Source organism: Oryctolagus cuniculus, chromosome 9, assembly GCF_051225735.1.
Source record: "Oryctolagus cuniculus isolate XC-2025 breed Fujian yellow rabbit chromosome 9, ASM5122573v1, whole genome shotgun sequence".
Classification (NCBI taxonomy): domain Eukaryota; kingdom Metazoa; phylum Chordata; class Mammalia; order Lagomorpha; family Leporidae; genus Oryctolagus; species Oryctolagus cuniculus.
In genome coordinates, this window is record NC_142875.1 from 124,207,494 (window position 1) to 124,226,995 (window position 19,502).

The 19,502-nt window shown below is 44.0% G+C and overlaps 1 protein-coding gene across 3 annotated transcripts in view; it reads right to left on the reverse strand.

Moving 5' to 3' along the window:
- ITPR2 (inositol 1,4,5-trisphosphate receptor type 2) overlaps positions 1-19,502 on the reverse strand; it is a 536,564-nt gene that overhangs the window by 402,063 nt on the left and 114,999 nt on the right. For all 3 annotated transcript variants that reach the window (XM_089304708.1, XM_051850872.3, XM_051850873.3), the window contains 4 exons: positions 15,119-15,217; positions 14,707-14,790; positions 14,250-14,396; positions 11,739-11,834 (listed from right to left, as the gene is read on the reverse strand). In XM_089304708.1, coding sequence (XP_089160834.1) covers positions 11,739-11,834; positions 14,250-14,396; positions 14,707-14,790; positions 15,119-15,217 — 426 coding nt within the window. The remainder of the gene's footprint in view (positions 1-11,738; positions 11,835-14,249; positions 14,397-14,706; positions 14,791-15,118; positions 15,218-19,502) is intronic.

The following is a 19,502-nucleotide window of genomic DNA, read 5'->3' on the forward strand; positions in this document are numbered from 1 at the left end:
TGCATCTGTTTCCGAAGATGCAGGGAGACAGAGGATCAGAGAGGCAAGGTAACCAAGTACAGTGGCACAAATTGATGGCTAGGGCCCAACCAAGGCAGTAATGAGAAAATGGAAAACAGAAAGGAGAAACGGATGTGAAAGATTTTGTGGAAGTGGACTCAGTAGATTCTGGATATACAAAATGAGAGAAAAATATGCTTACTGTGACTCTGGATTTCAATCCTGAACTAAGGAAAATCATGATTTTTGTGAGAGAATAATTCTATACAAGATGTATTTCTTAAGCATATATTTAAGCGGGTTATCCAAGATCGAATTCGTGGTCTCCAGCAGCCATGGGAGTAGATGACAGACAGAGAACAGAATCTTTCAACAGTCTTCCTTTAAACGGCCAAAGAAGAACAGAAAGAAGTCAGGTATTGCTCAAAGCAATAGAGAGAAAGTCACACCACAGACACCCAGGCTGAGTACTGTGATCGTACCACAATCAAATGAAACACAACTGCACCCTTCCATTAAACACAATAGCAGGAAACAGACCAAAAGCTCCTAAGTCCATAACACAGGTCCATTTGCTGAAAATAAAACTTTTGAACAACGAAAGAAGTCACAAAACTATCATGTGAGTACATTAACACAGTGATATGTGTATGTGCCTCTTTCCAGTGCCTGGCATTTCAGGGCCAACCCATAAAGATACTTCAAAAAGCCCACAGAAAAAGCCCATTATCCTTTAATTCCATTGTTCCTGAACTTTCTGAAGGGCCCTCATATTATTCTGATATTCTAAAAACAAAGGAAGGGAAAGAAACTTTACTGGGTGTTTATGAATGCCAGATACAACTAATATTTTGGCTTGTAACATTTACACATGAGCATACAGGGCCTGGCATACGTGTTCATCTACTGGATTTACACATACAACACAAAGATAGAAACTAGGCCTTTTTCATATACTGTGGCTGGCACATTTGACAGAGAAGTGAACATAGGGATTTTTAAAAGTATAGCCCTGGTCTTCCCAAGATTCTACCCTAACTAAGTCACTCATTAATTAATTAAATCTAAAGGCTATTGAGTAGTCAGGAAACAAGGGTTTACTGCCATCTGGTGGAAGCTTTGCCCATATACAAATAAGCTAGTGGTCACTGAAAGAAAGAACATAACATCATTAGCAAATAAAATTATGCTGCATTTTTTGATCTATCTTGTTTAGGAAAGGATAATCAAAAGCTACTCCTTAAGTAACATTCAAAATAGGAAATTGCAGAGAGCAGCAGATCAGAAACTGTGATGGGTAATTCATCATCCTTACCATGACCAGAGAAGAACTAATCACCAAAGCTCCAGCATTTTTTTTTTTTAAGATTTTTTTAAAAAAGATTTACCTATTTTATTTGAAAGTCAAAGTTACACAGAGAGAGGAGAGGCAGAGAGAGAGAAAGGTCTTCCATCCAATGGTTCACTCCCCAATTGGCCACAACGGCCAGAGCTGCGCCAATCCGAAGCCAGGAGCCAAGAGCTTCTTCCAGGTCTCCCACATGGGTGCAGGGGCCCAAGGACTTGGGCCATCCTCCACTGCTTTCCCAGGCCATAGCAGAGAGCTGGATCGGGAGAGGAGCAGCCAGGACTAGAACCGGTGCCCATACGGGATGCCGGTGCTTCAGGCCAGGGCATTAACCCACTGCGCCACAGCGCCGGCCCCGATTTATTTATTTAATAAGGCAGAGTTACAGAGGCAAGGCTCCAGTATTAACCTACCCAAATGTGAAATGACTCTGTCCTACAGACACAGATGTAAACTCTCATGCCCCAGTAACACGACTGGAGTAAAAGATCAATAACACAGTGAGGAGCAGTGTGCCAATGGCTGTGCTCCGCGTGAAACACTCAACAATGTCTGAGTGCTGGCCAAGTGGGCCCTAGCGTCAGCTCACAACAGGTGTGCCAGGGACAGCCCAACAACATGGTTCTGCATTATCTCATGGCGCCAAAATGTCCTCCTTACTACCTTATTCACCACTAACTACTCTGCACCACGTTTTGTCCATGGGTCCCTGGCAATGTGTATTTCTTAATATTTAACCTGAATTCCCTACAACTTTGCTATTGGTGATCCTTACAATGAAGAAGAGTTCGTTTCTAAGCCTTGGTCCACTTTAGGATCTTGTAGAACAAAATCTAACTACTGTGATATCAGTGTCCCAATTCCGAGATATTCTCCACTGTTCACCAAAACTAAAGCGGTACTATTCGTAAATAGCTTGCAATGTACAAGCTTTGTCTCCATAACCATAGAAACTCCAGTATATGAAATGGTCTGATTCCTTTGATAGTGCCCTTTCAGCTCTAACAAACAACAGGCTTCTTGGGCTTTTCTGAGTAAGTTAACTACCTGGTAAATGCTGGTCAGAAGAGAGTATCATGTTTAAGCACGACAGACAGATAAGATAGATATAATTTTTTACTTTCTTAAAATTACTTGTACTTAGATTTCAGACCACAAATCTTTAAAATTACCATGAGATTTAGCAATAACCTATTAATAATAACTTAATAATTTAAACATTATACAAGGGGCCAGGGCCATGACGTAGTGAGTTAAGCCGCCATATGCAACATTGACATCCCATATGTGTGCCAGTTCAAGTCCCAGCCACTCCACTTCTGATCCAGCTCCCTGTTGGTGTGCCTGGGAAAGCACCAGAAGATGGCTCAAGTGCTTGGGCCCCTGTACCGACATCAGAGACCCAGATGAACCTCTTGGTTCCTGGTGTCTGCCTGGCCCAGCCCTAGCTGGAGAGTGAACCAGAAGATGGAAGATTGCTCTCTCTGTAACTCTCCCACTCTCTCTCTCTCTCTCTGACTCTGACTTTCAAATACATAAAATAAATATTTTTAAAAAATTACATAAAAATAATCTCAATGCACAGGTATGATAGGAGCAGTCGCACAAGAGACTCAGTGTCCTGATGAGTGAGTGGGTATGATTCTTTTCTATATTTGGCATTTGGGACCAGTGAATTCACTGTTCCAGGGAGCTGTCCCCTGCAAAATCAGATGTTTGGCTATCCTCTAGATGCAAGCAGCTCCCTCCCCAACTGTGACAATACAAATGTCTACAGACACTGTCAAGATCACCCTCAGCTGAGAAGTGTTGCTAGAGATGAAGCATTCAGCCCTAAGGTTGTCACTGTATTGTGTTTTGAATGAGCAGAATAAAACCTGAGACTGGATTTCCTTCCCTGAAAAGTGAAATCATTGGATTTACAATAATCACAGTCCTTGTGATCCATTTTTTTTTTTTTTTTTTTTTTGACAGGCAGAGTGGTCAGTGAGAGAGAGAGACTGAGAGAAAGGTCTTCCTTTGCTGTTGGTTCACCCTCCAATGGCCGCCGCAGCCAGCATGCTGCGGCCGGTGCACCGCGCTGATCCAAAGCCAGGAGCCAGGTACTTCTCCTGGTCTTCCATGGGGTGCAGGGCCCAAGCACTTGGGCCATCCTCCACTGCACTCCCGGGCCACAGCAGAGAGCTGGCCTAGAAGAGGGGCAACCGGGACAGAATCCGGTACCCCGGCCAGGACTAGAACCTGGTGTGCCAGCGCCGCTAGGCGGAGGATTAGCCTATTGAGCCACGGCGCCGGCCGTGATCCATCATTTAATCATCCAGTATTTACTGAATGTAAATTAAATGTCAGATACAGCACTAGGCACAAGCTATCCAGCGGTAAAGCAGATATGGGAAACAGAACAGTGACTGGCTAGATAAACACAATGCACAGGTGAACAAATACCTACAAAACACTAAGGTGTGTCAAGACCAAAGGGGGATTTCTGAAATATCTCAACAGGTTTATGGAGAATAACTGTGACATCATTCAGCATCAAAGCCTATTAAATACTAAAACGCTGCGTGAATTCTAGCTACATTCTATTCTAAGACCACAGGCCAACTTATTATGCAATAGCTTGAGTTAAATTATAGACAACAAAACTGTTTCAAGCTAGTTAAAAAAAAAAAAACTTAATTTCTGTTCTAGAAACATCCATCAAAGGGACTTGGAAAAGCAAAGGCAAAGTATGTGAAAATGTTCTGATAATCCAATGCATAGACAATTTTTTCAGCTGCCCTCCCAGATAAGCACTCACTATACTTACCCAGTTGATCTAAAAGTAAAAACCTCACCCATTTGTGTATTTTATAAATCTTGGAAGGGACTGGTTGGCTTCTACAATATGCATGACATATGCACTGTCATGGGCCATGGGATGAGGCAGTATTTTCTATGGCAAGGCACTGTAGATTAGTTTAGATTAGTAAAGAGATTAACTAAATGTTGGTGCGTTCCTTTGGCACAGCAGTTAGGATGGCATGTAGGATGCCTACATCCCACATCACAGTCCCTGGGTTAAAGTCTCACCTCCACTTCCAGTTCAGCTTCCTGGTAACGCTCACCCTGCAAGGCAGCAGGTGTTAAGTCAAGCACCTGGATCCCAGCCACCCTAGTGGGAGACTGAGATTGAGTTCTGGTTCCTGCCTTTGGCCTGGGCCACCCCTGGCTATTGCTGGCATTTCAGGAGCGGGCCTGCGGAGGCAAAGCCAGCATCTCAGGGTCCTGCACTGGCGTGCGATGGTTAGGCCACTGCCTGCAATGCTGGCAACCCATACAAGCACTGGTACAACTCTCACCTTCTCCATTTCTGAGCCAACTTCCTGCTGGTGCACCAGGGAAAGCAGCGAAGAGGCCCCGAGTACCTGGGCCCCTGCCACCTCCTCGGAAGACCCAGATGCAGTTACTGGCTCCTGGCTTCAGCTGTTGCGCCCACTTCAGGAGTGCACTGGCGAGCACAATCTCTCCCAACCCACAGCTTCTCTCTTAGCTCTACCTTTCAAATAAATAAATAAATAAATCTTAAAGAAAAACCAATTTCCTCTCTCTCTCTCTCTCTCTGCATTTCAAATAAATACATTTTAAAAATAAAGAAAACATTAATACATAACTAAACATCGCTCCTAAGATATTTTATTCCCTTAAGTTACCTGACAAAGGAATACAAGTTCTTGGCAGTGATGATGATGATAAAACACTACTCTACCTCTTTCCTTCCTTTTCCCTCCGTGAAACTGAAGGAACTTAACACTTATTGAGCACCTTTTGTGTCCACAGAGCTGTATATTCACTATCCTCTTTAATTCCAGAATAATCCCATGTAATTCACATTGTCACTTTTTTTTTCTACAATCAAGGGAACTCACATCCAAATTAAATATTTGCTTAAAGTCAGATACACTGTGATCAGTACACATGGGGACTTTTCTTCACTACACTACACCTTACCACCCACAGTGGCAGACAGAAATGCCACTAACTCAAAGGGAATTCAAGAAGAACCACATAATCCAATTTACCAGGAATGTCTCCAGCACAGTGAAGTCACCTTCTCCATGGTAAATCACGTGTGGAGGAAGGAAAAGCCACGGGAAAGGGTGGTAACACCCCTCTATATCCCGCCCCTCTGCAAGCAACTGTCCGTGAAGGCAGCGCGAGCTCAATGCTCGCCCATCTTCCTGCTTCAGCCATGTGTTCTAAGACAAGCGAACAGGACTCTCAGCTTCCCTCTGACGACTTCTCCATTCCCCCTCTTCGCTGCCAGGCTGTGAAAGTTCAGTCTGCATTCACTTCCGCTTCTGACTTCCTTGAGATTCTTCCACCCCTGCATTTTGGTTCCCATAAAAATCGCCTCAAAGAACTCACCAGCAATTGCATTCCACGCAAATGCCGTCGGCGGACTCTGGATTCTGTCCCCAACCACACAGCAGCACCCCCTCCTTGGCTGGGCATCTGCGATACAGCCTACTTCATTTTTTATACGCCTCCCTGGCTTCTTAGGAGCCCAGTCTGGACACCCTTAAAACATAATGTTCCTCGTGGTTCCATCTTCAACCACCTTCCCACAACCATCTTCCCTGTGCTAACGAGACTCCAATACACTTCTCCGGCCCTGGTCAATCTCCCAATTTCTAGACGCTGGGAAACCCGTACCTGACCTATTCCCCTGCACATTCTACAGGGGTCTTCAGAAAGTCTGTGGGAAGTGTGCAAGACCATTCCACTGCACTTCTCCATGAGCAAATCCAGTGGAACACAACAGAGCTGAGTGAGCGGCCCCTCCCTGCTTGGCACCTCTTCCTACTTTCCCTGGATTGATGAGTGACCTCAGCAGCCTTCAAGAGCCTGGAGTCCTCCTACTCCTGAACCTGTCACATCTGAGGGATTCCCTGCCATCGACTGTCGGCTAAACTTGTCTTCGGCTCTCCTGCTTCTCATCATACCAATGCCACTCCCATAGCCCAAGGCCTCAAAATTCCTTGCAGGTTCTGTCTCCAAAATGATCCCCTGCCGCTAAATTCGGAATTTCCCAGTCACCTCACAAGGGCTGCAGGGAAGCCCTGTCCACTAGAACGTTCTCTTCAGTGCACACTCATGCTGCACCACAGGGCGTGGCCACTGAGCTACTCAAAACATGGCAACTTAAAGTATGACTGAGAACACTGATCTTTTAACTTCATTTAATTTTAGTAACATTAAGTTTAACTTATTAGCCATCATGTGGCTAGAAACCACCACACTGGGCAGTGCTTTTCTGAAGTGGTTTCCTGTATACGTAAAACAGTACACTTACAACAACGCCTCACTTCAAAAGGTGAAACCCTTGGGGTTGGCTTCTGGTGCAGAACTTAAGACGCCCACATCCCTCATCAGAGTGCCTAGATTCAAATTCCCACTCTGCTTCTGATCCAGCTTCCTGCTAACGCACACCCTGGGAGGCAGCAGGTGATGGCTCACGTAGATGCATTCCTGCCACCCATGTTGGAGACCTGGACTGAGTTCCAGGCTCCAAGCTTTGGTGTGGCCCAGCCTTGTATATTGTGGGCATGTGGTGAGTGAACCAGTGAATGAAAGATGTCTCTCTCTGGCTTTCAAATACATAAAACCAAAAAAAAAAAAAAAAAAAAAAAAGGATAAAACCCAATCTCCAGTTAATAAATGTGGCCTGCACTAAGCTTCTAGTCCCATTACTCCTCTTCCACCTTCTTGTGCCTCTTCCAACTCACACACATCCCACAGGTCAGCCACGTGAAACCAGCTTATGGTAACACACACCTCCTTGCTCATGTAGAAGCTGCCCTCACTTCCTGAACACGCTCTCTCTCTTCCCCATTGGCCTTACTCCACCATCAAGCAGCTCCTCCTTGGGCCTCCTGATCATCCCTTGGACCTCGTCATACCTAAATGCTTACTGCAAAGCACATCTCTGCTCATATTGGTACCACATACTCACACACTCTACTGGGAGCTCTTGGGCAGGAATCAAGCAGAGGCAGACTCTCCCCCCAAATGCCAGCAACAGCTGTGGCTGGCCCAGGGCTGAAGCCAGAAGCCAGTAATTCAATCCAGGTCTGCCACACAGGTTGCAGGAATCCAACTACTTCAGCCATCACTGCTGCCACCCAGGGTGTACATTAACAGAAAGCTGCCAGGACTCAAGCACAGGCACTCTGATACAGGATACCTGTATCCTAATGGTTGGCTTAACCACTAGGCCTGCCCCAGAAATTACACTTCTTTAAGTGATATTACTGGTCCCTTCCAAAGGCTTAGGTGTTTGTTTTTTTTTTGTTTTTTTTTTTTTTTTTAAAAAAAGACTGACTGATTGATTGACTGATTGACTGACTGAAAAGGTAGAGTGACAGAGAGGGAAAGACAGAAATCTATCTGCTGGTTCATTCCCCAAATATCCTTTTATAGGCCAGGCTGGCCAAAGCAAAGAGCCAGGTACTTCATCCAGTTTTACCATGTGGGTGGCAAGGACCCAAGTACCATGGCTACCATTCACTGCTTTCCCAGGCACATTAGCAAGAAGCTGGATAGGAAGTGGAGCAGCTGGGACTCGAACTGTTGCTTGAGAATTGGCTGTGGCTGCTGTATCACCACACTGGGCTCCTTACCAAAGGTTCTGAACCACGATTCAGTCCCAAGCTCTGGGTAGGTAGGATTAACTGCCCCAAATTTATTCCATTACGAACCACATCGAATATCTGAAAGCAAAGAGTTCTGTGGCTCAACAGCCCTTCCACACTCCTTCCTTGAGCCCAGACTTGATTTCTACAGTGTCCACGTGCAATGTGGTCATTTCATGTCCGTATCTGTGCCTCCTTGGAAACTTCTCCAAGGACTGTCATCCTGTTTCTCTGATTATCTATGTCTACACTGTAACAACCAGGGAATAGTTCATCCTAGACAAGAGCCTGCTTGGACTCACCTCACGCTGGCTTACCTCCACTGCACACATTATCAGCATCCCATGATCTGGCTTGCAGTCTGTGGTTGTTCATTACATAAGGACTTCTCAACTAGATCAATTCCTTGAGGGCAAAGATTGAGACCAATGCTTCCTTTGCTCTCCCTGCAGCATTCTCTATGATGCTATGAATTTATCAGGCACATCAGGTACGGATATTGAAGGCTGTATGAATTCTTAAAGACTTATGCTATTTTTATGAATTCCAAAAATGATCGAGTCTAGGCCAGCATTGTGGCATAGCAGGTAAAGCCACTGACCGCAATGTTGACATTCCATGTGAGTACCAGTTCAAGTCCCAGCTGTTCCACTTCTGATACAACTCCTTGCTAATATGCCTGGGAAAGCAGCAGAAGATGGCCCAAGTACTTGGATCCCTGCATCCACAAGGGAGACCCAGATGAAGCTCATGGCCCCTGAGTTCAACCTGGCCATTGCAACCATTTAGGGAGTAAACCAGTAGATCAGTGGATGGAAGATAATCATATTTTCTCTCTCTCTCTCTCTCTCTCTCTCTCTCTCTCTCCCTCTCCCTCTCCCTCTCCCTCTCCCTCTCCCTCTCCCTCTCCCTCTCCCTCTCCTTTTCTCACTGTGCCTTTCAAATAAAATAAAAATAAATCTTTAAAAAAATAGTCAAGTTATGGAGTTTTCTCCACCAAGAAAAAGAGTACACTGTGACAAAACCAGAAATGCTGATCCAACTAAAACTGTTGGGAACACCCCATCCTACCTGGATGACATGAATAACACCTTGTAATTAAAAATCTGGACATTTTTCAATAGCAAAAGGATAAAAGGATAATTATGGTTCCTCAGCTGCTGTCAGAAGCTAGGCTCTAGCTGTTTCTTCAATTTTTTATTGAATGATAGTGATGACAATGCCTGGCAATGGCCACACCTCCAGACACCGGCATACCAGCAGGACAAGCACCAGAGAAACGGCTGTGTCAGGATCTTGTCTGAACCTACCTAACATAGGAACAGAAAACCCCAAATTACGATGTCAGCGTTTTGAGGCAATGATTTCTATTTTAATACTAAAAAACTACACAGAAATAGTCATTCTTTCATGCTAACTAAAGCTGACAGAAAATAGTTTCCTAACTTTTATAATTCTCAGATAAGCATTTGGTGCCTAGCTCTCCCTATAAAAACGATTCCGTCCAAACGATTAAAGGTCAGAGACAAAATGCTTCAAATACGTCCAATTGTTAATGGACAAAATAGTACCCGGCATTTGAAACCATGTTCTCCAGAGACAGAATGAGAAGACAACCTTTCAACTTCTTTTTAAGGAACGACTTGTTTTCTATAATTACTTTACTATGTACTGAGGTCTTGGGTCTTCCTCAAAGATGACAATTTAATTCTCAAGAATCATTTGAATGCATTAAGCAATACAAGTTTTAATTACAGAAATTACCAAGGAAAGTGAGCAATATGCACATGATGGCCATTTCCCACAGGACAGCAGCATCTGGAAAAGCCACTGGGGGTAGGGCTTCAGCCTAGCAGCTGGACTCCCGTGCCTGCAGTGGAGTACCTGGCTCCTGACTCCAACCTCCTGCTAATGCAGACCACAGGAGCTAACAGGTGATGAGCCACATGGCCAAGTTCCTGCCACCCCCACGGGAGAACTGAATTAGTTCCCAGCTTCTAGCTTCAGCCTCATCCAGGTACCAGCTACCGTGGGCATGTGAAGAGTAAATCAGTGGTGACAACCAGCTGATGGGGGATCTCTCTCTCTCTCTCTCTCTCTCTCTCTCAAGCATCACTGACATAAGAACCATAAGGATGTCAATCCTAAATTCTGCTTATCTTCTCTAGGATGCCTGCCTAGACTTCTCTGGCTCTCCTTTTAGACAAGATTCCCTCCCTTACTGCTTATTTTTGCTTCAAAGGTTTATTTTTCAAAGGGGTTACTTCAAAATATCTATGGTATAAACAGCTGAAAAATTACAAAGCTATATTTCATTTACTTGAAGAGAAAACAGCATGTCAGAAATTTATAAAAGCATAATCCCTATTTATCACATAATAAAATTAATCATGCTGGCCATACATGAGTCACACACCATGCCAAGCACTTCACTTCATTTAACTCTGCTAATAAGTTAAGGGAATTATGTCAGTATTTGATTATTCTCATGTTCCAGAGGACGAAAGTGGTGCTTAAAGAGATTAATTTGTCTCTCAATCTATCTCAAATACAAATCCTGAAATCTTCTCCCTATTCTCTCAACTTACGGAAGCATGGAAGCCTTTATATTCACCCACTCATTCAACACTATTCATGAGACGCTTCTAAGTGTCAGGCATTTTTATAGGAGCTGGGGTCACAGTAGTGATGGAAACCCCCTGCCTTCAGAGACCCTACATTTTACTGACAGAGCTGCTCAACAGAACAAAATGCACAACGAGTCAGATGGTGACTGCTATGGAGAGCTGCAGATTAGCAGGATGGACGGAGTGACGGGACTGGCTGTGAGTACAGACAGAGGGCACAGGGTTATGAAACTGGTTGGGATACACCATCTTTGCTCACACCTCTCCCTCACCAGTTCTCCAACCCACTCCTTTCTTTACCCTTCTTCACATCCAAAACCAAAGTTAGGCCAATAACAACAAAAATCCTAAGGCCAAACTCTGGCTTAGAATAACAGAAGAAACCCTAGCAAAACAGACACAGAATAGAGGAAAGCAGAGGTAGGGGTATTCTCACACAGTGGAGAAAGAATACTTTCAAAAGCATTTCTAAGTTAAATATCTAAACTTAAAATCTATTTCTAAATCTGGTATGGTGTTATTTTTACCCTTGCCTATTCAGCTGATTGTCAAGTCCTTTTAATGAAGAGAAAAAAAAAAGGCCTTTCTATGCCTGTTACCATTTTTATAGACAGTCCTGCAATGACAGTCCAGTGTCTTAGGAAGAAAATTCTTTACTCTTCAATGATTTGTACATTAAAGGCCACCCACCAATTACAGAAGACCACTGAAAATAAACCCGAAGGCATCAGGGATACACGGCATCAACAATGAACGAATCATGTTTCCAACACAGACATTCGGAAAGAGTGAAGGTAAACAGAAAATTTTAGGACATGTCACACATTTGCAATTCAGATGCCACAATTCCAGTTGACCTTACAGTAAAACAACTGCAGGGTTTTGCTACTATTGCTTTAATTTTCATTTTACAACTTAGACTCGCATGTACACTTTAAAAACAACTTACAAGCCAATCCAGAACATGTAACTGATCATCAAATTTGTATAATGACTGTTCCCACCAATACAAAGTCTTGGAGAATCCAATTGCCTGCTTCACTATTTCAGAGTCAGAGACTCAACTGGTGCTATCTTCGTTACTCTTACCTCTGCAGCTAAGTAGTTCCCAGTGGCAAGATGCTTAAATCTGAACAGGCTGTTCCACTGTCCTGCACCCCCACGGCACGGGTCATGATGAACCACCTGCAGACAGAGAGCAACGACAGTCATGGCACAGGCACACTCGTGTCTACACAGAGAGCACTCTCTTTAATGCTGACCTGTCCAGTCTAACACACGCTTTCACGAGAGTACCAAATCCCCCATAATGAGCAGGAGACATCTTGTAAGCGTTAACTCAGGTGCATGCCTTACAGCGGCACATCTGGCCTTGCTCGGAAAGACAAGTTTCCCAGGCCAGACCTGGAAGTTCTGCGGTGGTCTCCCAGCCTTGCTATCCCGACATTCATCAGCAGATTACACTGAGTCTGCCAGGTACCAACTACTCTGAAGCAAAAGGACTCAGAAGTGGGTAAGACCAGAGCTTTGATTCTAACGGGGAAGAGACAGAAGGAAATAAGGACCGGAACAGAGACCGACTGCAAGACGAAGAGATGGAGGGAGGCTCCCCCCGCTGTGGCAGTCAGCGTGGGCCATTCAGAGAGGCCATCCGAGCTGACACCAAGAGGAAGGCAATGAGACAGCCGTGCACAGAGACTGAAACAGCCCCTTCCAGGCAGGCAGAACCACAGATGCCAAGACCTGTGGGTCTGAACTAATGTAATTTTTGGCTTTTTCCATGTCTGCCTTTTGCAGACACCGTGTCCTTTGATACTTGTCCTTTCCACTGGCCCAGCCCCAGGTGCTGAGGCACGAGGCTCAGTGGGCAGGAAAGCAGGTCTGCCGCTGTGGGACACAACAGGGACCTGGTGCAGCAGAAAGTGCAAAGTCTGAGCCTCGGCTCCGCCAGTCACCCTTGGGATGAGCACTGCAAGCAACTCAGCATCCACAGGCTCTGTCTCCTTTGCACAGAACGGGGCTAACTAAGGCATCGCAGAGAGCAAGGGAAGCTTTTCTCTCAATCCAAGGGGCAAAGGGATTATCGGAAAGGTATAAATCTTACATATTTCAGAGTAATCACATATGTGTTGAAATACATATTATCTTATTACAGAGTCTTTTTTACTGCTTCCTTATATCAGAACTTAGATGTCATATTGACTTTAACCATGAGAATATATAAATATTAACTATAGATTTCATTTTAGGACATAAGAGCAGTGTGTGGGTAACAGGCTTGAAATAGTTGAGAACCACTGATACAGGCGTAGATGTCCTCCACTAAAACAGGGTGGAATTTCTCAGATGTTGACTTGTTCACAGGTAACTTTGTAAATCTTATCTTCTCCACTGAATAAAACGGTCCTTTAGGGGCCTGCATTGTGGCAGTGGCAGTAGCAGGTTAGGTCACCACTTTCAACTCTGGCATTTGATAAGGGTACAGGTACAAGTCCTGGCTGTGCCATTTCTTTTTTTTTTTTTAAGATTTATTTAGTTATTTGAAAGGCAGAGTTACAGAGAGGCAGAGGCAGAGTCAGAGAGAAAGGTCTTCCATCCACTAGTTCACTAGCCAAATGGCCATAACAGTTGGAGCCGGGCGGATCCGAAACCAGGAACCAGTAGTTTCTTCCAGGTCTCCCACTAGGGTGCAGGAGCCCAAGGACTTGAGCCTTCTTCTACTGCTCACCCAGGCCATAGCAGAGAGCTGGATCAGAAGTGGAGCGGCTATGCCACAGTACCAGCTCCTGGCTCCTTCATTTCTGATCTAGCTCCTTCGTTTCTGATCTAGCTCCTTGCTAACACACATGGGAAAACAACAGAGGATGTTCAAACCGTTTGGACTCCTGCATCCACATGGGGGACCTGGATGAATTTCCTGGCTCCAGACTTTGGCCTGGTCAAGCCCTAGCCCTTGCAGCCATTTGGAGTCAATCAACAGATGGAGGCCCTTTGTCTCCCTCTCTAAGACTGCCTTTCAAATAAATTTAAAAATCCTTTTTAAAAAGAAAGGTCCCTTAAAGAAAATCCCTATCTTATATTTTTATAATAGTTCCACCAAACGGCCACATTTAAGAAATACTTTTGAAAGGATGAATGAATTCTTAACCACGGGACTCCTAATCACAATAGAAATGGCATCCCCACAGGAAATAAAGGTTGTTCTCTCCTGTGACAGTGTGGTTCTGCTACCCACCTTCACTTACAGCGAGCTCATCTGACTCTCTCTTATTTCCAACACCATCTGAGGCATGTGGCCTTCAGCCTTATTGGTATTGACAACATATCACAATGGATTTTTTTAAGGTAAAATCACATGCATGCTCTGATTAAATACGTATGTATGACAGAGAGACAGAGGGAGAGAGCGACAGTGCCCAGAGAAGACAGCGGTATCCTTTTAAATTACTCACAGCAACAAAGGGGTCCAAGCTGACTTAGAAAAATCATTCTGTTTCATGGGTCCAGCATAAGAGACGCCTATCACAGGAAAATGAACAGCCCAGGCAATCTTGTCTTTCTGATCTAAATGTTTACACAAGTCAAAAACTAATTACACACCTCAATTTCCCAGAGTGCTTTGGAACTCGTGGCAGACGTGGCTGACTGGCGCAAGGTTGTCCGAAGGAAAATATGCTGCTTCTTCTCGTATTCATCGCAAGTCAGAAATTTCTCTTGTTCCGCATGGAACAATCTAACAACGTCACCCTGGGGAAACAGGTCAAGAACCACTGTGTTTCCAACAGCCTTCTGAACACAGGGACACAAGAAGCAGGTGCCTCTTTCTGGTTTGGATCCCCTGGGGGGTCCTATTGAGTCACTTAGCTTTTAAGGATTATTTAAACATTTCAAATTCTAAGCACTGAGACTCAGTACAAGACTCAGAGTGAGTACTACGGTGTGCACCATATTTACACTGTCAATTACGGACACCAGTAAATACACAAGTGCTGCATCCCAAATTCCAGCCCGACAGCCTCATGTCTTCCAGAAAACATCCTACATAGCACATACTTACTCCTTTTAATACATCCTCGCGGTAGGAACTAAATTTCATGAACAACGTGATTTTCCAACTAGTGTTGCAATTAACAGCATTCACCTATTAATGAAAACAAATGATAAGAATTAGAAGATGGCACATTACATTCTACAATAGAAATTACTATTTTCATTAGTCAAAGAAGGAAAGAGATACCTTTGGACAACAAAAAATGTACTGTGATACAAATATCTTGAAAAAAATTCCCCAGAAATAGCAATAGCTAATCACTGTCTACAAAGACCTCAGAAATATTAGTCAGTATAACTGGGATTATGCTCATGAAGACAATGAATGAAACTATAGGACCATTCCCTGTGTCTGTGTGTGTCTCCCTCCCTCCCTCATGGCAAGACCAACAAGTTCATTGCCTTCTCCTTGAACTTACCTCTTTGCACCCGGGGTTGTCGAGCAGTTCTATGTTGCTGGCGTGGAGTGGCTGTCCCGCGTTCACAGGCATCAGAACAACTTTGTCTCCCACAACGATCTAGGAATCAGAAACAAACTGCGATGGAGACGATGGGGACGTTGCACGGATCTGTGGTGCTATCTATAAAGTGAAAACTGCCTGCACAGTTCTCATTGTTGACCTGACATCACTCCTTTTATCTTCTGTATAAATGTTAGTTCTTTCTCCCTCTGAGCTAAAGGATCTTCTAATAAATGATCACATAATCATGCCCCACAGTGCCTATCGGTCTGGATCCACAAAGCTAGTGGAGATCTTTTTGCTTTTCATTTCCCATTCCAGTTGGAGCTTTCTGAAAGGCATTAATTAGGTCATCATTCTTTTTAACACACAAGGTCTTATGACATAAGCCCAGCCAACAGAGAAAATGTGCCTGTCACCAAAAAAGCCATCTACCTAACTATGAGAATCACTTCAAGAGCAAACAGAAAAGGTTATACTCTACAGTGAGACAAGTCTGGTAAAACTGATCTTGCCATAATCTCGAATATGTACTAAACATCTTCACGTCATCTGGGTTCAGGAAGTGTGAGATCAGGTACATCCTTGCAGAAATAAGTTTTTTGCTTGAACTTGTGGTATCCTGTTCCTTCTCATCTTAAACATTCAAAATTTATATTGCTCTTTAAACCTGTGTTTATTTTTAATAAAAAAACAAAACTGATTATGGGAAAAGTAGCTAAGAAGTAAGCCTGGGTTGATTTTTACTAATGCTATCACGGCAAAGTCTACTTTACCTTCAGATATTTCTATTCATGATTCAAATGACAGGGAACTGAAGTTATCCTTTCTTGATGATAATGAGTAAGGGTTTTTTAGTATCAAAGTTACCTATGCTGCTAAACACCTTTAGAAGAGTATTCCAGTATATAGTCTCAGTTTATAGAATCCTCACCATTCCAGAAATGAAAGCAAAAATCTTCTTTTTACATACTGTATACCAATTAAATATTAGAATAAATGAGTTTGGTAGAAAACAAAAAATCAATTAGGATTCAATTGTGAGAACATGTAGGATTATCCATTAGGAACATGATTTCATATTTTCAATATCAGATATCTTTAAGCGGATTATAAAACTCAGAGTTTGCATTCAACAGTGCTGTTGTCATAAACTATCCAGAGACTCAAACACAACAGAGGCGTCTCAACCTCACTAACCAAAGGAAGGCTGTTCCTGGGTTTATGGAAATATCTTCTGTTTACAGAACCAGTCTCTGCTCATCATCCAACCTTTCAAGTGCACACGAAGTCAGATGCTGTGACTCACTGAGACTCTTCCCAAAAGCTCTCCACTCACAGACAAGGAAGGATCATCAACAAACAGCCTTAAAGGGGAGAGCATGTGGCCCAGCAGTTAAGACGTTGCATGGAATACCTGCATCCCCTACCAGAGTGCCTAGATTTGAGTTCCAGCTCCCTCCACCTCCCACCCATCTTCCGGCTAATGCACACCCTTGGATGCAGCAGATGATGTCTCAAGTACTTGAGTCCCTGCCACCCATATGGGAGACCCAGATTCCATTCCTGGCTCTCAACTTCAGCCCAACCCCATCCCCTACCACGGAGGGCATTTAGGGAATTTCTTTCTCTCCCTCCCAATGACCTCTACCTTTTAAATAAATAAGTAAAACATTTTTTAATAGAAGTCAAAATTTGAAAAAAGGAGAAAAGTCACTCTGTATTGGAATGCCTGGGTTTGAGTCCTGGCTCTGTCCTGATTCCAGCTCCCTGTTTCCTGCTAATGAGCAACATCAGTACTTGGACACCTGCTGCTGCAGTGGGAGACCAGGACTGAGTTCCTGACTTCCTGCATTGGATTAGCCCAGCCGCAGCTCTTGCAGACATTTAAGGAATCAATCAGCAGATGGAAGATCTCTCTCTTTCTCTCTCTCTCACTCACTCTCTCTCTTTCTGCCTCAGTCTATGTATCTCTCACAAAAAAATAAAAACAGAAAGTATTAAAAAAAGAAAAGAAAAATTTTAAAACTTTTTAGAAAGTAAAAAACAGAATTGCTAAGAATAAAGCGACAGGCCCTACTGAAGTAGCTTAGCAAATGTGGAACTTTTAAATATTCTCGGAAGAGCACAGCTCTGGGCCTGATCCAGGACGGACCACAGGCTTCTGAGGAGCTCACATCCTAGGATCAGCCACAACATTCACTCTCCTGCATGAATGTCTGTTGTGAACATCGGTTCTGTGCAACACCCAGGAAAGACTCCACAGGATGCAACTGCCTCTGCCCTAGCTCTGAAGTGGCCCTGGGAAGTTAGAAAGCGCATCACAACAGGAACACAACACCAGGGTGCCAGTCCAACCTCTGCTAGAAACTCCAGGCACGTCATTTTTTAAAACAACAACATGTGTCGCTCCCCCTCTTCATGGAGGAATGACACAAAACCCTGCCTAGGCTTCATATCCGAGTCACGGCACCATTATGTCGCTCCCCCTCTTCATGGAGGAACGACACTAAGCCCTGCCTAGGCTTCATATCCGAGTCACGGCACCATTATGTCGCTCCCCGTCTTCGTGGAGGAACGACACAGGACCCTGTGCTGTTCTTTCGTCTGCTCGGCCCTCCCCGGGTTTGCTGCTGGTTCTTCCCGGGTTGGCTACCGTCCCTTCCACCTCCGTGGAAGGGCGGTTCCCCCTGGCCACTTTCCCCACTTCCGCAGGGGAGTGGCACACCGCCGGCCGGCTCTCTCGGGGGCTGCACAGGTGTTCCCCTTAGATGTTCCCCTTAGATGTTCCTGGTGCATGCCGTCTCTCTCCTCCTTTATAGTCCTCCTCTGCCAATCCTAACTCGGCTGCCCACACGCCGAGCACGCTGCTCTCCTCCAATCAGGAGCAAGTCCTACAGTTTATTGGCTGAACTGGAGGCAGCTGTGTAGAAGCTGTTTTCTTCTCTCCCAGCACCATATTGTGGGAGAGCAGATGCATAGAATAAGTCTTAATTCCAGTAACTTAGTCTAGTCCGAGTTGCTCCCCACAAACATGGACTTGAGAGACTGAAAGAATCCTTAAAATTGGAATGCTTTCCTTGATTAAAAGGGCATCTGCCCTTTCCACACTTTTAAAATCCACCATCTTCTTAAATCAAAATTGAAAATGAAAAATTAACTACTCAATCACAGGAAGATAAATGAAAATGAAATATTCATGTTCTTTGCTTCTGGTTGGTCCCAATGACTTCAAAAGGTTTAAGAGCAAGCAAAGACTTTCCATGCAGCTGAAAGTCGAGGGATTCATGAATCTATTCTTCCCTCAAAAGCCACCCATTCTGGGGCCGACATCATGGCATAGAAGGTAAAGCTGACACCTGCAATGTCGGCATCCCATATGTTGGCACTAGTCCATGTCCCAGCAACTCCACTTCCTATCCAGCTCCCTGCCAATGGCATGGAAGAAGCTCCTGGCTCCTGGCCTAGGCTTGGCTCAGCCCTGGACATTGTGGCCACCTGGGAAGTGAACAAGCAGATGGAAGATCTCTCTGTCTCTCCTTCTCCCTCTGTAAATCAGACTTTTAAATAAATAAATAAATAAATATTTTTTTCTAGAAGTCCATATCAGACATATTATCAAGGTGTCCCCAAGTTGTAGGAATTGTTGGTTTGTGAGGCTATGAGTATTTTTCTTCCCCAGATTGTCACCAATATTATTTTTGCATTTCATTTGGGTCACAGAACACTTTGTTGGATACATATAACCTAAATCATAATAAATTGCTAAATAATAAAATACAACTGTAAAAGGCCTTTAACAAAATATTGCAATTTCCTCTTCTTAACTTAATATGCTTTTAAAGATAAACACTAGTAATTGAACCACTTCCTATGCAGCGACAGCATTTCCAATTTCCTTCAACAAAACACAGTAGATTTCTCTTTTAGAAAATGCTGCCTGATCCTGGGGAGGAAAATGAGTGTTATAATGCAATTATTTGTGCAGTCAATAAAACACTGTGGGTGTGCTTGAGCTTTCACAGCAACCTTTATCATACACAGAGCTACACAGTGGTGAGCAAAAACAGTGCGCTGTTCAGCTAAAAGCAACGTGGCAGGTTGTTTCAGCCATGCTATATGGAGCACATCTAGGTAAGAACTTATCCATTGCACTTAACAACCACATCTTCCGTTTTCACCCTGATGGAGGGTTTAGGTGGTGGGTTTGGTTTTGTTTTTCTAGTACAACGAATTACTTGAAATAGTTCATTACATTCAACTCTCTATTGACTCTATAAAGTGATTCGGAATCTGGGAAAGGACTAGACAGAATGAATACGTAAACAGCTTGGATGAACCC